This window comes from Furipterus horrens, unplaced genomic scaffold (assembly GCF_987537825.1).
Source record: "Furipterus horrens unplaced genomic scaffold, mFurHor1.1.pri manual_scaffold_7, whole genome shotgun sequence".
Taxonomy (NCBI): domain Eukaryota; kingdom Metazoa; phylum Chordata; class Mammalia; order Chiroptera; family Furipteridae; genus Furipterus; species Furipterus horrens.
In genome coordinates this window covers 112,966,382-112,985,180 of record NW_028327177.1, presented here as the reverse complement: position 1 = coordinate 112,985,180, position 18,799 = coordinate 112,966,382, and the positions used below count along the sequence as shown (strand labels likewise).

The window sequence follows — 18,799 nt, the reverse complement described above, 5'->3', positions numbered from 1 at the left end:
GATTGATGAAGAATGTGATTCCCTCCCAACATGCAGCACCAGTGGGGTTACCTGAAGGCCTATCACAGGGGGATCTGTAAAAGACCCTTGTCAGTGTGCCCAAGTGGAACCACACTGGAACATTTGCATCTCCGTGAGCTATCACAGGGCTACTCAAAGAAGAGGTGAGTGAGGATGGCCATGATGCTGATGTCTGGGGAGTGGATGCCGCTTAAGCAAAGGCCAGGGAGCAAGTCCTCCTTGGACAAAAGGTTCAGCTGGGGATTTCAAGGGAGCCTGAGAGCAAAACAGGCAGCACCAAAGAATGGGGCAGAGTCTTCTGAGCAAGGACTTCAGGGTAATACCAAGTAGCAGACTATGCCCGCTGCCAAAGCTGTCCAACAGGAGCTATAGCTCCAGACCAAAGAACCATTTATAGTCAGTCATTGAAACATTCATGGGATGACTGCTCTGGTTACTCCTGTGCCCAGTGCTGGGCCTATAGAGATGAAAGAGACATTTCTCTAATATTGTGTAACAGATCACACCAAGACTTTAGTGGCTTAGCACAACAACCATTTATTTTGTTCATGAAAATACAATAGAAACAGGGACATCTTTATTCCATGTGGTGTCAGATGGGGCAGCTCAAGGCTGAGGCCTGGAGTCATCCAAAGGCTTGTCACTCACGTGTCTTATAGTTGATGCTTGGGGTCAGCTGGCATCTCTCCACATGGCCTATTTGGGTTGCTTCAAGCAAGCAGGGACCCAAAAATAAGCATCCCCAGAGGAGAAGACAGAAGCTGTATTTGCTTTGTAACCCAGCTTCAAAAGTCACACAGCATCACTTCAATCATAGTGATGGGCCCATCTGATGCAAGGGTAAGAGACAGGCCCTGGATTTTGATGAAGGACAGAAACTTAATATATTCTTACACGTAAGGGATGGGGGGTCCTATTATGTCCATCTTAGAGAATGTAACATGTCACAGAAATCCCTGCCCCCAAGGACATTAGTGTCTGAAACTTCCAACAAGCATCTGCCTATATTATACTTCTGTTTCCATGCATGGAATACAGAGGTATCACAAGCAAAGAACTGAAATCTTGCTGGGGAAACCAGGGAAGGCTTCAAAAAGGAGGAAGAATTTATTTGATACTGGAGAATGAGGACTTTGCGGACAGGTGGGGGAGCAGGCAGGTAAGATGAGAACACTGGAACAGTGTGTTCAAAGGCCAGAATCAGCACTGCTGATCTGATAATCTGTCAAGCAGCTGCATGGTGGCTCCAAAGCTCAGGGGCACAGCTTAGGAACTGCAGTGTGGAAGGGCAGCTGGGCACTCATCTAGAAGTGGCACTTGCACAGTTCTGAAACTAGCTTTGCAGGATAAGCACACACTTTTTGCCTTGTCTGAGTCATTAAGCAGTAGTGCCTCCCTTTTCTGGTGTCGAGGGGTCAGGAAGGGACAACAGATGTAGATTGTGGACCCCATGTACTTTGCTTGGTACAGCCTCCTTGAGGCTATGGGTTATGCTTTGTATTTTGCCACCTGGTACCTAGCACAGTGAGTGCCTGGTAAATGCTAATTGAGTGAGAAACGCAAATAACACTTTCTGAGACAAAAGTGTTCCAGGGTGACAAGAGAAATGTAGTTATTTGGAGTGAGCCTGCTCTCTTGTCCATGTAGCCAGGCCTCTCATATGAGAGCAGGGTATGGACCATGCTTTCCTGAGGGCATTCGTTCATGATCAGACCTCTCATGAAAACAGTCAAATAAAAGTGAATAGAAGGCAATGTTAGAAGAAAAAGTGCTTTCTGGGATGAGCCTCCAGACCCTTTTGGGAGTCCGTTATTTCCTACATGCCATCTGAAAGTACTTCACAGAGAGTCACAGCACAATCTGGGACTCTGTCTCTCAGGACCGTGCAGGGAACAGGGAGATTCATTCTCAGGAGGCTGCGGGAAATCAAAGCCCGACAGCGTTGCTCTGCACAATGCTGTTTCCATTTGGAGGCCAGGACATGCGGGCATGTTGGACACCATTATTTTTCATGATGATGAGGTCTGGGTGGTGGGAGAAAAGCTAGGGGCGAGAGAGGAGCACAGGAAAACCAAAGAGAAAGGAAGGCCAGAAAGGAGCGGCCAGAGCAGGCTGCGCCAGGAGGAAAGGGGAAATGAAGCGTTTCTGACTCGTCACACAGCATGGAGGCAGGTAATCTATAAATCTAATTTCAGCCTTTCTAGCAAACCCTGGAGCATAGCAACATTCATTGATGTATCTGCTGCTTGATAAAATCTAAAAGTAGGTCATCAGTTAAGTTCTGTAGGGTCCATCTTCTGGGAAGTAGAATAATTTTAGGATCACCATTCACAGCAGGAAGGGGTTAATCCTCAATTTGTGCAGCTGTTTCCTCCCTCCACCTGATCCTTTCACACCAGATATGGCGGATATGGCATCTTTGGAGAGTGGCCACAGCTCCTGCTCTGGATCAGCATCTGAGAGGCTCTGGGCGTTGGGGGTCCAGTGAGCCCACTATACATGACTTCTCATAGTCTACTCAACTGCTCCTCTCCCATTGTGGGACGTAGAGCTCCTCACAATCTGGAGGGATTGGTAATACCATTATTCTTCAACCACACATTCAATATGTTCATTATTTTCCATTTTCCCCCCAAGTGTCTGTGCCATGGATTATGTATCATGCAAATCTATAATTAAATATGTCTTTCTTTCTTGGCATTCAAATTCAGGGGATTTAATCTGGAGGCTCTTCCATAATCTTATGAACAACCTCCAAACCTCATCAATGTCCTATGCTTGAGCCAATAAGGTCAAGATGCTCTGTAAGGCCTAAAGCTTGGCCTTATGGTTGCTTCTGGTTCATTCACAGATGGTCATAACTGAAAGACTCTTGGAAGTCACTGAGCAGTGACAAATGGGGACATTTCTCATCAGGGAAGCTCATTCATGGACTAAAACTAGACAACAGTAACCCAGATGTCAGGAAGAGAACACCAGATTGGGAGTCTTGAAACTGAGATTCTGCTTTGGGCTCTGCTATGAGTCACCCTGTGGCCTTGAACAAATCTGTTAACTCAATTTCTCAATCTATAAACTAAAGGCATTGAGCTGGATGATCTTGAAATGTCCTTTTTTAGTTAAAAAAAATCTATGATTCATTCTCTTCAAACAAATCAAATAAGGGTTTCATTTCCTGAAGTGGGTTTGTCAATGAAAGTTGAAATACCTAAATCCTTCCTGTCTAATAAAAGGGCCAGCAAGTAGCTTCAGTGAATTTTCAGAAAAGCAATTTCAGCAGAAAGCACTTCGTGAAGGGAAGAAAGTTTAAATCTCTTCACCTAGGCTGTATTTCTTCTTTGTGTTGTGTTTTTACCATGGCAGCCCTTTTCCCAAAGTCACTAAGAAATCTCTTTTTTTTATCTTGTTTATTTTTATATGCTGATGTTCATATCTCTGGAACTTCTTCCTGGGGAGTTATACCAGTGAAATGAACATAAAACAGTTGAACATACTAGAAAATCTTAATATGCTTATATCTTTAAGTTTCACCAAGAATAGGAACTCAACAAGCATGACCCTGTCTTATCCTGATATGTGATTACCCTGCAGATCCTAAAGAAAATGCATTAGCCTTCGCAAAGTCAGCATATTCCGATGGAAAAGACACTGGAGTTAAGAGTTAGATAAGTGTAGCATATATGTGGTAGAAATGTCTCTACTTTCCATTTCCATGGCCATGGCAGACATCATTAATCAATCATGGCTTCTTTTCCTGTGACATTTATACACAGCCTTATTCTCCACCCAGTATTTGAGATAGCCTGTTACCAAATGATCAGAAATGGAATGTCAGTAGAGACATAATTTTCTGTTCTGGACTTAGAATCTTGTTATAAGCCAAAACCACACAAAGTGATTGAAGGCTGATCACTTAAACTTTCTGGACTTAATTTATCTTCTCTATAAAAACAATATATTATTGCCTGCCACTCACAGAGCCAATTTTAAGGATGAGAGCATAGCTCTTTGAAGTATGACTTGCCATTCAAAAGTCAAGTAAGTAATGGAAGAAGTCAGTGTTTATTGATTAACTGATTCAAACTTCAGGCTTGCATCATTAGTTTCCAAACCATATGATACATTGTTTGGGGGGGGGGGGCTATTGCATGCTAACCTGTTGAGCTCAGAATTGCCTATGAATTAGGTTCTCCAAAGGCAATGGTCCTAGGATGTCTCCCCCACACACCTAGAGCCCACAGTTCTGGCCCTAGGTGCCCTCAGTCTCTCTCCAGGCACCCAAGGTACATGGAAGATCTGATTCGTGTGACATTATGGCCTTGCTGATAATACCAGCAACCATTGCTGCTATCTTAGTGTTCACTAGGCACTGAGCTAAGCCCTTTTATATGTATCATCTCATTTAACCTCATCAAAATCCTATGAAGAATGGACACTATGGGCACTATCTTCCTGTTTTACAGATATGGAAATCACTGCTCTGGTGGTTAAATGACTTGACCAAGAGCATACATACAGTGAATGGTAGACCCTGGGTCCAACCTGGATCTACCTGGCTACAAAATCTGTAATTTTAGGTACTTATTGGTCCTTCTTGACTCCAGAAACTCTAAGGATGACTGATCTAAATTTTACAACAAATCAGATAATAAAGCAGGCCTATGAAGACTTAAATGACTTAATGGAGGAACATAGACAGGTTACTGCACATGCTTTCAATATTGCTCTTCTCAACGTTGTTTAGCACCACCAGAAGGGCTCCCCCAACACCTATATATGAGTTGACTTCTTTAGGGAGACATTTGTTTTCAACAGCAGTGTTGTCTGCATGCATGGAGAGGAAGTAACAACCTGGATTGAACATATGTGACCCTGTGACTTCAGGCTAAGTGAGAATACAATTTCAAATATACAGAAGTTGCCTGAGAACTTTCTGAGGAGGCAGATCCCCAGAGACCTACTTAGTGAAAAGGAATGGTGCTAGCCTGGCTAACTTCTTGAGGTGGCATTGACTGAAGTTCATCAGTAAGGAGAATTTACATCTCTCATGACACATCTAGCTCTTGTAGATGGGCACCATGTGCTGAAAAATAGTCAGAGTTTCCAAAAAGCAGCTCTGCACGTTCTTTTGGAGTTAGTTAGGAGAAAATACTGTGGAGGAAGCATTCTGGGCAGGTGGTTAAGGTTTGAGTTAGAAATAGCCTGGAATGTGGGGGATATCAATGCCAGTGTGTTTGGGGGCCCTCCTCTGGCAGGGGTCACAGGAAGGAGTAAAGAGACTGTCAATTTGCTCTAATCTTTCAGCTATCAAGGGCCATAACCCAGGTGAACATGGACCCAGGCTTGCCATTTGCACGAGGAAGTCTTCAATAATTCATTCTGGCATTATTAGACTTTTTGATTGTTTTGGTTTCCTCTAATAAGCAAGGTAGTTTTATAAGAGCTCTTTTATTTTTCTGTACTTGTTTTTGCATAGAAAAATGCTTTTGCAGGAGCACATGCATGAATGATGTGTCCCACACATATTTAAGTGAGGTGATGCATGTGAGTGCCTTGTGTACCCCCTCACATAGAGTAGGTACTCAATAAATGGGAGCTCCTCACATTGTTCATGCTTCCTGCATTTCACATGAGGACACTCGGGCAGAGGGAGCGACTGCCTTCCCTAAAGCCTGTGTTCAGGAGACTAGGCTGGACCCTGGGGGTCTGTCTCCTCCAACCACTCCCCCAGTCCTAGCATTTCAATGCTTGGACCATGCTCTACTTACAGAACACAACTCATAGCCCTTCGGGGGAGCAGCTGTGGATGAACTCAATGGGAAAATATATTCCTAGCAATGTGGCCCAGGGTTCAGTTATTTAACCAGTGTGTGCAGAGCCAAGAACCAGGGGCTTTGGGGAGGCAGGAGGATGGTATAGATTCATTCGCTGAAGAGTTGGGTGGAGGGCATTCACACTGATGACTGGAAAGAGGGCAGCACTGCAGGCTAGCATGATGAGGAGCAGCAACAGCTCTCATTCACTAGGAGGGTCCACATGCCAGACACTCTGTGTGCACTTCTGCCCCACTGATCCCTATGAGGTTGGCATGATTATTCCAGTGTCAGGGTGATAGCCTGGTGGCACCCAAGGAAGCTACCTTAACATTTAATTCTGGAAACAGGGAGAGATGTAGCAGTCATCCATTCAGCACCTGTTTATTGAGCTGTTTCTACCTGCATTAGAGCTCTCAGCACTGGGAATACAGTGGTGACCACAAGAGGGAAGGTTCTTAAGCTCAAATTGCTTAGAGTCGAGCAGCAGATACACACACACACACACACACACACACACACACACACACAAGCTAAAAGTTGTGACATTTGCTGAGAAGAAAAACAAGAGCATACACTGAAAGATAGTAGTAAAGAATTAAATATATTTGAGGAAGGGGACTAGTTACAGAGACATCCTCTCTGGGGAAACCTGAAAGACAGATAATTGTTGATTGTGGGGGAAAAGCAGAGGGAATGGCATGTGTAAGGGACCTAAGGCAGGAAGAGCCTGGCTTGGAAAAAGATTGAAAGGTCAGCAGACACCATGGCTTTAACATGGACATGAGGGACACACTGGTATAAGATGAGGCGCTAGCTGATTCCATGGGGTCTTGTGGGCCATGCTAAAGAGCTTTGGAGCTTTACCTTAGCACAATGGGAGGCTCTTAGAGAGCTTTAAGCCAGAGAGTGACATGCCCTGCTTTATGTCTTACAGAGACAGCTCTGGCCACAGGATAGAGAATGGATGGGGGTGCGGGGGGAAGGTGCACGGTGGCTGTTACAGGTGATGGATGACAATGACTTTGGTCGTAGTTGCGGCAGTGGAGATGGAAAGGAGTGGATGCATTTGAGATGTAATTTGGAGATGAAATTGACAGGGCTTGGCAAGGGGAAGAGAGGGAAGCATTCAAGGGGAGGGATGAGGATGGAAGTGCGGGAGGGACGGAACAGTGAGTGGTCCCCCCAGTGCTGAGAGGCTGACAAGCAGCAGGGCTGTGGCACTTCGGCTTTTCTTTAACCACTGAAGTGCATCATGATCCTGATACCCCTTGTGTCTTATTACAGCAAAATGATGGACAGTTCACGGTGATCCAGCTGGTGGGTATGCTCAGGGGCATCGCTGCTGGAATGAAGTACCTGGCTGAGATGAACTATGTGCACCGGGACCTGGCTGCAAGGAACATTCTGGTCAACAGTAACCTGGTCTGCAAGGTGTCTGACTTTGGCCTTTCCCGCTACCTCCAGGATGACACCTCAGACCCCACCTACACTAGCTCCTTGGTGAGTCCTTGGTATGCTCAGGTAAAAGCATGGCATGAGAAAAAGGGGGCTACACATGTCTGTGGACCCACAGCAGGGCTGTACTCAGAGAGCTTGGGACCTGAGCTCACCGCTTTACTAGAGGAGCCAAGTGCTGGGAAAACAATCCATCGGGGAGAAACGATAGCAGCTAGCTGTCCAGGCAAACGTTTGGGCATAGGTTATGAGGAAGGGTCAGTGTCTATTCGGAAGCTATGGGGTTTCTTGGCCAATGGGAAAAGGACATTTGGAGCAGATGATTTTGGGGAATCCAGTCGAACAGCAGCATCAGAGACATCTGTCGGCAGGAAACAGGATCTAGTTGGGTTGGCACTATGTCGCCAGGTAGACACTTGGTCCCCTTCTCTTCTCCTTTATTGCTTCCAGATGCCATCTGTATGATGAGTACTCTTAAATCCATTCTGCCTGCTCTGCCTCCTGCTCCACATCCCAGGCAGCTCTAACCATCTACATCCAACTGCTTAGTTAACTCTCGCAGGTCCAAAAGAGAGCATTTGATTTATGCTTTAATTTCCCTTCCGCACTCTTTCCATCTCAGTAGTTGCACTGCTCAACCAATGGCCAAAACCTAGGAACCAGCCTTTATTTTTCTGGGTGCCTCACCATTCATGTCCAGTCCCTCAGCAGCTCCTACAGCTTCTTGTAAAGTATATCCCTTTCCTTTTTTCTCTCTGCTCCCACCCTACTCTAGAGTATCATTCTCTTTCACCTGGACTATTAACAGTAGCTTCCAACTAGACCCCCCAGTTTCCCCTTATCTTCTTACATCCATTCCCAACAGCATCCACCTACTGATCTAGTTAAGTTATTATTATTATAAAAATGAAAACAATACATAAAAATAAGAAGAAAAGGATACCTAAGAATCTACATTCCCCTGAAGCAGGGGTCAGTAACCTAAGAGACCAGAGAGTAAATATTTTAAGCTTTGATGGCCAAGAGGCAAAATGAGGCTATTATGCAAAAAGTTACATAATTGTTTAAAATGTTACCCTTTATACAGGTAAAAACACCATTCTTAGCTCATAAGTTGTAAGAGCCAGGTGTCCAGCCAAATTTGTCACTCAAGCCATAGTTTGTTTACCAACCCCTTTCCTGAAGCTTCCATTTTAATACTTGGATGTCTCCTTTCCCGTTTTTCTCTGCAAAAATTTTGATTTTAGAAAAATGCAATCATACTGTGCCTATTATTCTGTGTCTTGTGTTTGTAAACATTCACACTCCACCAAGAGTGTTTGGTACCCATGTTCCAGCATCTTCACCAGCACTAGAGGTGATCAATCTTTAAAAATTTGCCAATCCAAAGATGAAAAATGATACATTTTAATTTGCATTTTCACCTAACTGCTAGAGATATTGTCTTTTCACACAGTTACTGAGACTCCTGTTTCCTTTTCTGTTAATTATCTATACATGTTTTTACCTATTTTTCTATCAGTTTGTTAGTTTGTTTTATTTGTTGATTTTAGAGAGAGAGAGGAAAGGAGGGAGAGGGAGGAACATCAGTTTGTCATTTCACTTGTTTACTCATTTGTTGGTTGATTCTTATATGTGTCCTGACCAAGGACTGAACTTGCAACCTTGGCATATAAGGATGCCACACTAACCAACTAAGCTACTGGTTGGGTCTATTTGCTGGTGTTTGAGAAATTTATAGAAAGTCATTTTATAGTAGGAATGTTAACCCTTTGTCTGCCATGTGTGATACAATCAGTTTCCCCTCCCCATCTCTTGATTGTTTGATATATGTTTAAAATTTTTGATTTATTTATTGTTTTTCTATTACAGTTGTCCCAGTTTTTCCCCATTCCTCCCCCCACCCAGCCCACCACTTCTCCCACAGTTAACACCCACCTTGTTGTACATGTCCATGGGTTATTTATACTAGTTCCTTTACTAAACCCTTCCCCTACTTACCCCCCTCCTCTCCCTCCCTTCCTCTTCCTCCCCTCTTCTACCTTGGTAACTATTAATGTGCTCCCTGTTTACATGCCTCTGGTTCAATTTTTGCTTATTTGTTTCTGTTGTTCAATAGTTCTCTGTATCAGGTGATATCATATGGTATTTATCTTTCGTTTGATATTTTTTATGATATCCTTTGGCTTTCAAAAGTGGTCAATATCCATACAGTCAAAAGATATATCTTTTTCCTCTATGTCTTCTTAGGTTTTTGTTTTAAAAGTTCTCTTCACTCCAAGTTTATAAAATGTTCTTAAAAGTATTCTGTACTATTTTATTCAGGGTTTTGTTTTATATTTAAATACTTAATATTCCTGAAATTTATTTATTTTCCCCAAGATTTTATTTTGAAAAATTTCAAGCATGCAGAACACTTGGTAGAATTTTATGGAGGACGGCCATTTCCCACCACCCAGGTGCTAGTGTCACTGTCCATTGAGCACTCCACCTATTGTGTTGTTGCATCTCCAGATAAGTGCAGACACCAATATCTATCATTTCTGCACACTTCCCCATACATCTTTAACTAAAGTATTTGTTTGTAGTTCGTTTTGCTTAAGGTAAAATTTGCATATAAGAAAATGCATTAATATTAAGTGTACACTTAGTTTCAACACATGCATAGAACTCAGTAACCCATATTTCTATCAAGATACAGAATATTATATTCACACAGAAAAGTTCCCTCACATTCCTCCCCACTCACATCCCATCACCACCCTACACCCAGAGGCAACCACTGTTCTAGCTTTTATTTCAACCATAAGTTTCTTCTGCCTGTTCTAGAACTTCACATAAGTGGAACCACACTGCATATATGCTTTCTGTCTGGCTGCTTTAACTTAGCATTTTGTGTGTGAGATCCATTCATATTGCGTGTAGCAGTAGTTTTTTCCTATTTATAGTAGTATTACTTTGCTTATTTATCCATTCTCTTGGTGACTGATACAAGAGCTATTCTCAAATTTATTTATTAATATGTATTAGGACAGATATTACCCTGTTTTTACCCAGATGAATAGATAATGATGCCAGTATCACATATTAAATACATTACCTATTTTTATTGAATCACATGTCATCCTTGTCATATAAGTTCATTATATGAACTATGTTTTTATTTTTAATTCTGCTCCCATTAATCAACTTGTTGATTCTTGTGCCCAACCATCTTGTTCTGATTATTAACTTCAGCAACAGTTTTACAATCTGCTTTGTTCCGATTCTAATCATTTTAGCAAGTTTTACTCTTTGGGTAAAGTAAGTTATTCTTCATTCTTCTTGTTTTTGGAAAAAAATATTTCTTGACTCTTATCAAACATACTTTGTTTCGAGAGTGATTTACAATCACTTTGTCCACTTTCAAAACATGCACACATACATATACACTCATCTTTGGATTTTAAATGGAATTCTATTCTACCTTCGGAAGAACTAACATTTTAATGACCCTGAATCACTTATGTAATGATGGGAGCCAATATGCAATTTCTATATACTTTATATTAAAATTTTCTGAGGTTAAAAACTGCCCACATTATTTTTCTATATACATTGTTTGGATTATTTGTTATGATTTCTGTGTTTCTTCTAAATGATGAAGCTTATAAATCCCTAGATCTAGGAGCTTTCACAGTCCTATGTTCACCTGCCTCCCCATATGCATCATATTGTTCTTTCATGGTTTTCCTTTTATTTAAAATAGAAAACATTATCAGGTTTACTGATTAAACAATTTACGTTTATAAAAATACACATTATATACATTAAAAAATATTTATCGAGCATCTATATGTACCAATATTGAGCCATGGCTAGGGGCACATTCATGATAAGAAGGAGACATAATTCTTATTCTCACATCACAGTTTAATGAGGAAAGGGGATACTAAACAAACATATATACAAATAAGCTTATAATTACCAGTTGAGATAAGAATCAGTGTGTTCTGTGAGAGTGTGAATAAAACAATAAATGACAAAATAGTCAGGGTATATCTAGGGGACTTAAAGAGGGCTTCCAGAGGAAAAGATGGTGCTGCAGCAGACATTTTAATGATGTCATTGAAGTGAATGGGGTGGGTTGGAGCACTAAGAGACATAAGCAGCATATACAAAGAACCTGTGGCAAGAAGGAAAATGGACTTTTAGAGCAGCTGAGAGAAAACCCTTTTACGTGGTATTTGGAGAAAGAGGGGAAAGGTGACCAGGGAGGTCAGCAGCAGTTTCATCATGCAGGACCTCCTGGACCCTTGTGATGAAATTTATAGCCATAGAGCAATGGGAAGCCATTTAAGAGCTCAATGTGTGTGTGTGTGTGTGTGTGTGTGTGTGTGTGTGTGTGTGTGTGTGTGCATGCACAGGTGCACACACAAAGATGATGGATTTTCATTTTAGAAAAACAACCTGGCCTTTCTTTTGCCTTTTCCTTCCAATCTCTTCTCCTCCCTTTTTTAAAGACAAGACAAAAAAAATACTTCCTTGGCTTTCTTCTTTTTTTTAACCAAAAAATAAAAAAAAGAAGAAAGAAAATGATTTGGCCCACGCAAAGTAGACATTCTGAGAAAGGGAAGCAAGCCGTAGCAGGGATTGAGACCTGTGTGCGAGGGGGCTGGCAGCTCAGCAAGACTGGAAAATCAGCTATATGTAGAGACATTTAGAAATATATTGGAGGTAATGTATAAATACGGAAAGCATGAAAGCTAGAATGAATTGTGTGGTGCTGAATGGAATTGGAGATATTGATATGAATTTGTGGTTTTCAACATAGAACAAAAAGAGAGAGAAATAGAATGCCTCAAAGTAATGACACCTGTGTAGTGAAGAGTACACCTGGCACTCACATCTTGGATTCTGCGTATTCTTTTACACTAAAAACAACCAAGACTCATTAGAGAAGTGGCCTCTTCTAGGGACTGGGACAGAAAATACAAGATAAGCTGGCAAATCTCTTTGTTCTGTAAAATATAAAAGTACTCGAAGAATGGTGGGGACATATCAAAAGAACAATACCCAGCTTCAAGGCCTCTCAGTGTCCAAACATGGGATAATTTGAGTCTGAAAATGTATAATGATAGTAACAGTTTATAACCTATTGAATAAGATAGGAACTATGTAGTCCACACTAATATGAATATCACTGAGTAAATAAATGAAGAGAAGAAAAAGCTTCCCCAATACTGGAAAAAATGATATATTAGAAAATCACTATTTGGTGGCCATCAGATTAAGTGAAGAAATATCAATGGATTCTGAAACTTAGGGTGAGATATTGAAGACAAACAGGATTTTATAGAGTATTTCCCCAAAAATATTTATCACAAAAGTGGAAAAATAACTTTCCAAAGAAATTTGGCAACAGCAATCTGAATCAAGTGAATTAAGTTCACACCAGCAATAACAGGGCAAGCAGACATTGAATGGCACTTGTTAGGATGTAATGAAAAGAACATAACATTTGAGATGTGCCATTCTAAATGTTATAACCTGGTTCTCATCATGAGGGAATATCAGATTAACTAAATTGAGGTACATTCTATTAAACACCTGACCTGTGATTTTTAAAAATTCCAGGGTCATGAATGTCAAGGAGACTGATTGTTCCAGATTGAAAAGGATAAGGGAGGTATGATAACCAACCAGGGAATAAGAGGGCATTTCTGGTACAATTGTTGAGAGTTGAAATGAGTTATCTGGGCGAAGAGTGTACAGACATTCTTTGTGGTATTCTTGCAACTTTTCTAGAAATTTGAAAGTGTCATATATATAAAAGTTATATATAGACATTTACCCTGGCTGCAGTGTGGAGGATGGGTGGGAGAGAGAGGCAACAGCAGAAGCAAGAAGAGGTATCAGGAGGCTATGGGATGGTGGACATAAATGAAGCTCAGAGGGATCAGGGGAATAACATGAACAGGACTTGATAGTAAATGATGCTTACAGGTGAAGGTGGCAGAGGTCCAAGGATAATATCCAGTATCTGACCTGTGCTTCTGCGTGGATGAGGACGCCATTCTCTGAGAGTGGGGGTCTGGAAAGGAACTGCTTGGAGCAGTAGAAGGATTGGGAATAGAATGTAGGTTTAGTTTAGAATAGTGTTTCTCAAACTTTGATGGGTATCAGATTTACCTGGAGACTAATAAGGAGCACATAGACTTATGGAAATAGAGTAGAGTCTGGGCCGTTGCATTGTTACCAAAAAATTACCCAGGCAATTTTGATACTTACGACATTTTGAAAGACATTGCTCAGGACATTTTGAGTGCTGGTAGGATATCTAACTAGAGCTGCTAAATATATGTCTTTGAAGCATGAGGAAAAGTCCAAATGAAGATGTATATTTAGGAGTCACTGGCATAAAGACAGGCATCAAAACAGTGAGTATAAAAGTAATGACTTGGGAGAGGGTCGAGTGGGCAAAGGGCCTCATTCTGAGCATGGGAGCTTAACATTTATCAATACAAAAGTAGGAGGCATGGAAGTCCAATTGTTCCTTCCCTCCAGAGAAGCAATTACTAAGAATTTACTTTAAATCCTACCTGCTCACTTCGCAAACAAGGGATCTGAGGCCCAGAGTGGTCAAACGAGTTATTCGAGATCGCTTAGCTTGCCAGTGCAGCTTTGGGCCTTCAGTCTAGGTCTCCGGACTTTGAGTCCAGTGCTCAGGGTGCCGTGGCTCACTCTCTGGCCCCCCAGTGTGATGATGGATCGATCACCCCCTCCCTGACTTTGGTCATTTGTGGTATCCCAGAAAGCCTGTTTCTCTGTCTTTCTTTTTTTCTCTTTTTTCCCAAAGGCCTGGCAAAGTATTGTCTTCAGAGCCCAGGTCAGCTGACATCTTTGCCAACTAGCTCTGCTGGCCTTTGGGTGATTCTCATAGAGGCCAGGTGCTATTGCATCTCCCCCCACCCCATTTTCAGGCAGAGGTGGGTGAGTCATTAACTTCCATTTATCTATTGGTTTTTCAGCTCTATCTTTACATTTTTTCATGGTCACTCTAGAGTCTACATATATAAATATCTTTTTAAATTTTTTCACAGTTTACTTAGGGTTAATATTGTACCTACCATATTACATAAAATGTAGAAACAACATAATCAAAACATACAGATCCATTTACAATCCCCATCTCTGCTGCCCTTCACATTATAGTTGTCATATGCATTACACCTACATACGTTAAAAGTACCACAAGATAGTCTTGCAATTCTTCCTTTAAACAGTATATGTAACTTTAAGATATTAAGGTATTATATTACCTCAAAATAATTTCCATTTCTTTTGTTCTTCCTTCATTCCTGACTATCTGAGTTTCCCTCTGGTATCATTCCTTCTGTCTGACAAACTTCCTTTAGCATTTCTTGTAATGCAGGCCTTCTGGCATTAATTCTTTTAGTTTTCTTTTATCAGAGAAACATCTACATTTTGCATTCATTTCTGAAAGATTTTTTTGCTGGATATATAATTCCAGGTTAATTTTTTTTTCTCTTTCAGCACTTTAAAGACATTGTTTCATTGTCTTCTGATTGTCTTGGTTTCTGGTAAGAAGTCCCACAATTATTTGAATTACTGTTCTGCTGTATATGTACTGTGATTTTCCTCTAGTAACTTTCAAGCTTTCTCATTATCTTTGGTTTTTAGCTTGACTATGATGTTCCTGGACAAACTTTTTCCCCCAAAATTTATCCTGTTTGAGATTAGATGATCTTCTTAAATCTATAAATTTATATCTCACTATTATTTGGCAAGTTTTAAGCCACAGTTCTTCAAATATTATCTCCAGTCCCTTTTCCTCTTCTAGGGTTATAATTACCCATATGTAGAACTTGTGAAATTGTCCCACAGTTTCCTGAGGCTCTGTTTATTATTTTCCCCAATTTTTTTCTTTCTCAGATCTATCTTTAAGTTCATTGATTATTTCATTTGCCATTCCATTATTTAAAAAAGTGTCTCTAGTGACTTTTTTCCTGATATTGTATTTTTTAGCAGTATAATTTCTTATTAATTTTTATCTTATACTTTCTAATTCTCAGTTGAGTTTCCTTATCATTTTACTCATCATGACATATTTTTGTTTATCTCATTAAACATAAGTATAAAACTGCTTTAAAGTTTGGGTCATCCTAGGTTATCATCTTTTTTTTTTTTTTCCCAAATAAGTGGATCACATTTCCCTGGCTCTTTATATGCTTAGTAGTTTTGGATTATGTACATTATGAATGTCATGATGGAGAGACTGTAGACTCTGTTACATTGATTGATATTGTTGATGTTTTTGATTTAGCAGGAAGTTAACTTGGTTAATTAGACTCAACCTGCAGACTGTGTCCTGTCTGCAAAGGGCAACTGTCCATGTTTTATTTTCCATGGTTTCCAGTCTCTTATATATACACACTTGATTCAAAGGTCAGCCAGAGAATTGGGAAAAGTTTATACCTAGAATATGGGATTCCCTTTCCTTGGCTCTCTTGTTTCCAAGGATTTTCCTCCAACTCTCTAGCAGCCCTAATTATTCTGGAATCCTCTCAGTTCCTCTAGACAGAAAGAGGGTGGGTGTTCTAATTAGTTTTAGCCAAGTGACAAATTTAGAGAAATGGCCCCTTTGGGGAAAAACTACAAAAGGTAAAACTGACCTCTTGCTGTTCAGTTTCTGGAATCCTCAGATAGTTTTTCCTTTATTCTCTTTCCTCTCATTTTTTTTTTCCTTTTGTTTTCTTGTCTCTTGTACAATATTTTGTTATTTGCTGGAAAATTTGATAGAAACACACTCATCCAACCAAAAGTGGAACCTCAGCTTATTATCCTCAATCAACAGTTCCATAAAACAGTTCTTAAGACTGCTCTACTCTGTTTTAATACCCTATTTCATGTAGTTCTTTTTTAGTGCTATCACCTTCTAGTATATTTCGTTTTACTTAATAAATGAAGACATCATTAATAGCTATGAAAGTCTTCCAGTCTTCCTAGTAGGCTTTCAGGCTTCATCTCTCATTCGGTCTTCTCTACCATACTTTTGCCCAGGTCTCTTCTCTGTTTTAAATTGCTATTTCTAGCTCCAGGAGCATTTCTTCCCACAAGGCTTCTGGAACAATGAACAGACAAATTTATTCCTTCATGCTTCCTTGTGATTGGAATAAACCCATTAAACTAGGGAGCAGGTCTGAAGTGCTCCTAACATCCTCATCCATTAAGAGGGACAGATAAATGAGCCTGGCTGGGCTCTAACACCTGTATGGCTTACACAACTTTCTTTTTGGCAGGTATATTTCTGAATACTGTTATTGGTATTCATAGTAGTATTTCCATGTATCTTAGTTTACTCCGGCAAAATATCAAAGATGGGATGACTTAAACAACAGACTTATTTCTCACAATTATGGAGGCTGAAAAGTCTAAGATCAAGGTGCTAATGGATTTAGTTTCCAGTGAGAACCTTCTTAGTGACTTGCAGATGGCCACCTTCTCACTGTGTTCTCACATGGCAGAGAGACAAGGAGAGCTCTGGTCTCTCTTCTCCTTCCTACAAGGACACCAACCCATCATGGGGGGGGTTCACCCTCATAACCTCATCTAAGCCTAAGTACATCCTAAAGGGCCTACTTCCAAATACTATCACCCTGGGGGTTAGGGATTCAGCATATACACTTTGGGAGGACAACAGAATTCAGGCCATAACACCACAGTTGTATCCCAGACCAGTTCTCAACCTTTGACTTCACAAGTCGCATTTGCTTATCACTGGTTCCTGTCTCTTCTTATCAAGAGGAAAAAAACAAGCACACACATACAAGGAAAGGCACCACATCTTTGATTAACTCTATATTAGGGTCTCACATACACATTTACAAACCTAAAATTCACCCTTTACCTGGTCACATTGGTAGACAGAGCCCCAACTGGATCCCATAAATCTCTGGATGGCAGCTTACCACTGCTTAGGTCAAAGCTCTGCTCCAGCATGGCTTGCCTTCTCTTCTGATGAGTAGGAAGAGGCCCCGTCCAGTCCTTCCATGAGCAAAATCTTCCCTTCTTAGTATTCAGCCTGGTTCCTTCTGCTAAAGTAATGTCGGCTTTGCCATCCTTCAGGCCCCAGGCTGTCTCAGAGAAGTTTTGAGCTTTGCTTCATGCCTTCCCAAAGCCCAGCTTCCTGCAGGCCTCCCTGTTTTATCATGAACTGCAGTCCATCTTCAAGGTGCCTCTGATCCCCTTTGCTCCTCCCACTGCACCTTTCTCTCCTCTCTTGCCCCCGGCTCTTCCCCGCCCTGTGTTTCTGCCGCTTCTGAAGCTCCCCTCCTTCCAAGCCCGCCAGTTCCTTCTGCTCCTTGCTCTCTCTCTCCTAACGGTTGCTAACATCTCTGCCCTGCTGTGCTCCCTCTGCAAATCTCAGACAGAGCTCTTTCTTAGGCATCTGCCCCTCCCTGTGGGAAGCAGAAGCCATCTTCTTAGGCGATTTGCCAGCTGCACCCTTGTCCTGACTTGATCTTGGTCCCTTTGCCAGCCGTTCCTCACATGCTAAGCTGCCTCTTGCAGTCCTTCATTTTCCACATTGACTGCTTGGACCCAGCCAGGGATAACTCAACTGTTCCACTTCCTCTAGAACTTGTCCCATCTGAGTCAGACTCATTTTCTGACTGCTCTCTGGGGCACTGAGCATAGACTGCCCATCCTCCCTGTGGGACAAGGGACAGCCTCTCCCCAAGGGTGATCTCTGTGGGCACCTATCTTCCATGATTCATCCAGAACCTGTTGGGGGGAATCAGGTGTAGCCCTCATGTGCTCTGCAGAGGCTCTGTTCCCTTGTGATGAATTTTGGTCATCCTAGGTCACCACGGAGGCATTATTCCCATGAATTGTCACAGCTACAGCCTCCATCCTCAATGTATTCCCAGGAGAGAGCATCCATTGTAGTGAAGATCATGCATGTTGACATCTCTAGGGCTCTTTCCTCCACAAAAAGTTTGACCTTTATTCCATGATATCATGCAGCCCATTTGAGCCCTGTCTTCAGCCAAGTGGGCTGGGAAGATGGTGAAAATAGCCTCTCTAGAACCTCCTCTCACTCCGGTGTGGCAAGATGCTGCTTTAAACATGATAAGAAGAATGCAGGGCTTGGAATCAAACTACACTGTATAAATTTGGCCTTCAATGTCCTCATCCATGAAATGGGATTTGTGAGAATTTGTGAACCTCATGTGATAAAGTAAAAACAACCCCCAGTGTATGTCCTACCCTGGTTGTAGCTCAAGTGATCATTGTGGATGTGGTCACATGTGCTCTCTAGGTTCTCAGAATCCACATTCTATGATGGCTTCTCAGAATCCACACTCTATGATGGCAGGACACACTCAGGTATACATTTTTAAACTTCACTGGTAAAAAAAATCCAATCACTACCTATTCCTGGTCACTCCAGAACAGGAAACAATAATGCAGAAAGCCTCCAAAATCCCAGGATAAGCTCATAT

The 18,799-nt window shown here is 41.4% G+C and overlaps 1 protein-coding gene across 1 annotated transcript in view; it reads left to right on the top strand.

The window, feature by feature from the left end:
* The window catches only part of EPHB1 (EPH receptor B1), a 153,694-nt gene that overhangs the window by 97,650 nt on the left and 37,245 nt on the right, over positions 1-18,799 (top strand). The window contains exon 9 of the mRNA XM_090284300.1: positions 7,122-7,337. Within this exon, the coding sequence (XP_090140426.1) occupies positions 7,122-7,337 (216 nt within the window). The remainder of the gene's footprint in view (positions 1-7,121; positions 7,338-18,799) is intronic.